The 1,304-nt window shown below is 30.1% G+C and overlaps 1 protein-coding gene across 1 annotated transcript in view; it reads right to left on the bottom strand.

Annotated features, from left to right (window-relative positions):
* The window catches only part of CDC27 (cell division cycle 27), a 110,297-nt gene that overhangs the window by 38,142 nt on the left and 70,851 nt on the right, over positions 1-1,304 (bottom strand). Inside the window, exon 9 of the mRNA XM_012655228.1 lies at positions 1,051-1,287. Coding sequence (XP_012510682.1) covers positions 1,051-1,287 — 237 coding nt within the window. The remainder of the gene's footprint in view (positions 1-1,050; positions 1,288-1,304) is intronic.

Here is a 1,304-nt window from a genome sequence, read left to right as displayed (position 1 = left end):
CTCTCTATATATTCTCTGCCCGGAAGAACACTTTCCCCCTAGATCTTCGCATTACTCGTGAAGGGTGGAGTAACCTTCCTTCTCTGAGCAGCACACTTAAAAAAAACAAAAACAAAAACAGGACCATACTTCATTTTTCTTCATATGACTTACTGCTACCTGTTCTAATACATTTATTGGCTTACAATCCATCTCTTACTATAAGCTCCAAGCCAAGCTCCACAAAGGCAAGAAATTGTCTTTCTAGTTGTATTAGAGACAAGAAATTATCTATCTAGCTATGTTACAGAGTCTAGAAGAAAGTCTAGGTAGGACATAATAAGCACTGAAATATATACTGAATAAATGAACTGAAAGTAAATTGAGCAAAAATGTTACCTTATATCAACTTTAAATAATCCACATTAGAGATATTTTATTAATATATAGGTTTCTTAAAGTTTTTTTTTTTTTAAATTTTAAGGGACAGTAGGAGAAAATGTTTTGGGAAGGAAGACTGGGAGATAATTTAAGTTAGAAATTAGAATTTTCTTTGGCTTTAGGTTAATCATCCTCTCCTTTTCTGGCATAAATAGATAAATTATAAATTTAATTAAAATTAAAATAATAAAAGCTTTATAATGAGGACTTTGTGTCCTCAATTAAATACAATTTTCTTCACAGCATTCAAGTTTATGAAACATATTAAATGCCAAAAATTCTTCTCAGTAAATACTCTGTATATATAAAGAAAGAATTTAGATTATAAATATCTATTACACGGTAAATACGTATTTTCAGATCCAACTATGTAGGATACAAGTATTCCACATAAGGATGTACTGATGACTTGGTTCTTTACAAATCTTAAGAAACTCCAAAGAATTTAAATTACTCACCCCTTAACACAAGAGAGAATTGTATCTATAAATTATAAATACTGAGAAAATAAATGTATAGACATTACATAATAAATATTGATCTTTTAGATTTAGCCTTCTCAAGCATGGGCATTTTAATTAAATTTAAATTATCTCTAGAAAGGCATATATAACCATTTTTCTTACTTACTTGCATGTACTCTGAAAGCTCAAAATAGGCCCTTCCAATTTGGCACAGTACCCAACCAGTATTGTAGTGGTGAGAAGGCAGGTGGCTCAAAATATTTATAGCTTCTTTGCAGTTGTATGAACACAAAGCTAAATAACCTTTTCCCATTTCACGAAGAAGGCTCATCAAACCTTCTAGGAGAAAACAATATAGTAAACAAAGGAAAAAAACCACAATAAAACACTTCGGTTTTCTTTTCTTTTTTTTTTTTTTTT

This window comes from Propithecus coquereli, unplaced genomic scaffold (genome assembly GCF_000956105.1).
Source record: "Propithecus coquereli isolate 6110/MARCELLA unplaced genomic scaffold, Pcoq_1.0 Scaffold469, whole genome shotgun sequence".
In the NCBI taxonomy this organism is placed as follows: domain Eukaryota; kingdom Metazoa; phylum Chordata; class Mammalia; order Primates; family Indriidae; genus Propithecus; species Propithecus coquereli.
This window is presented reverse-complemented; position numbering and strand designations above follow the sequence as displayed.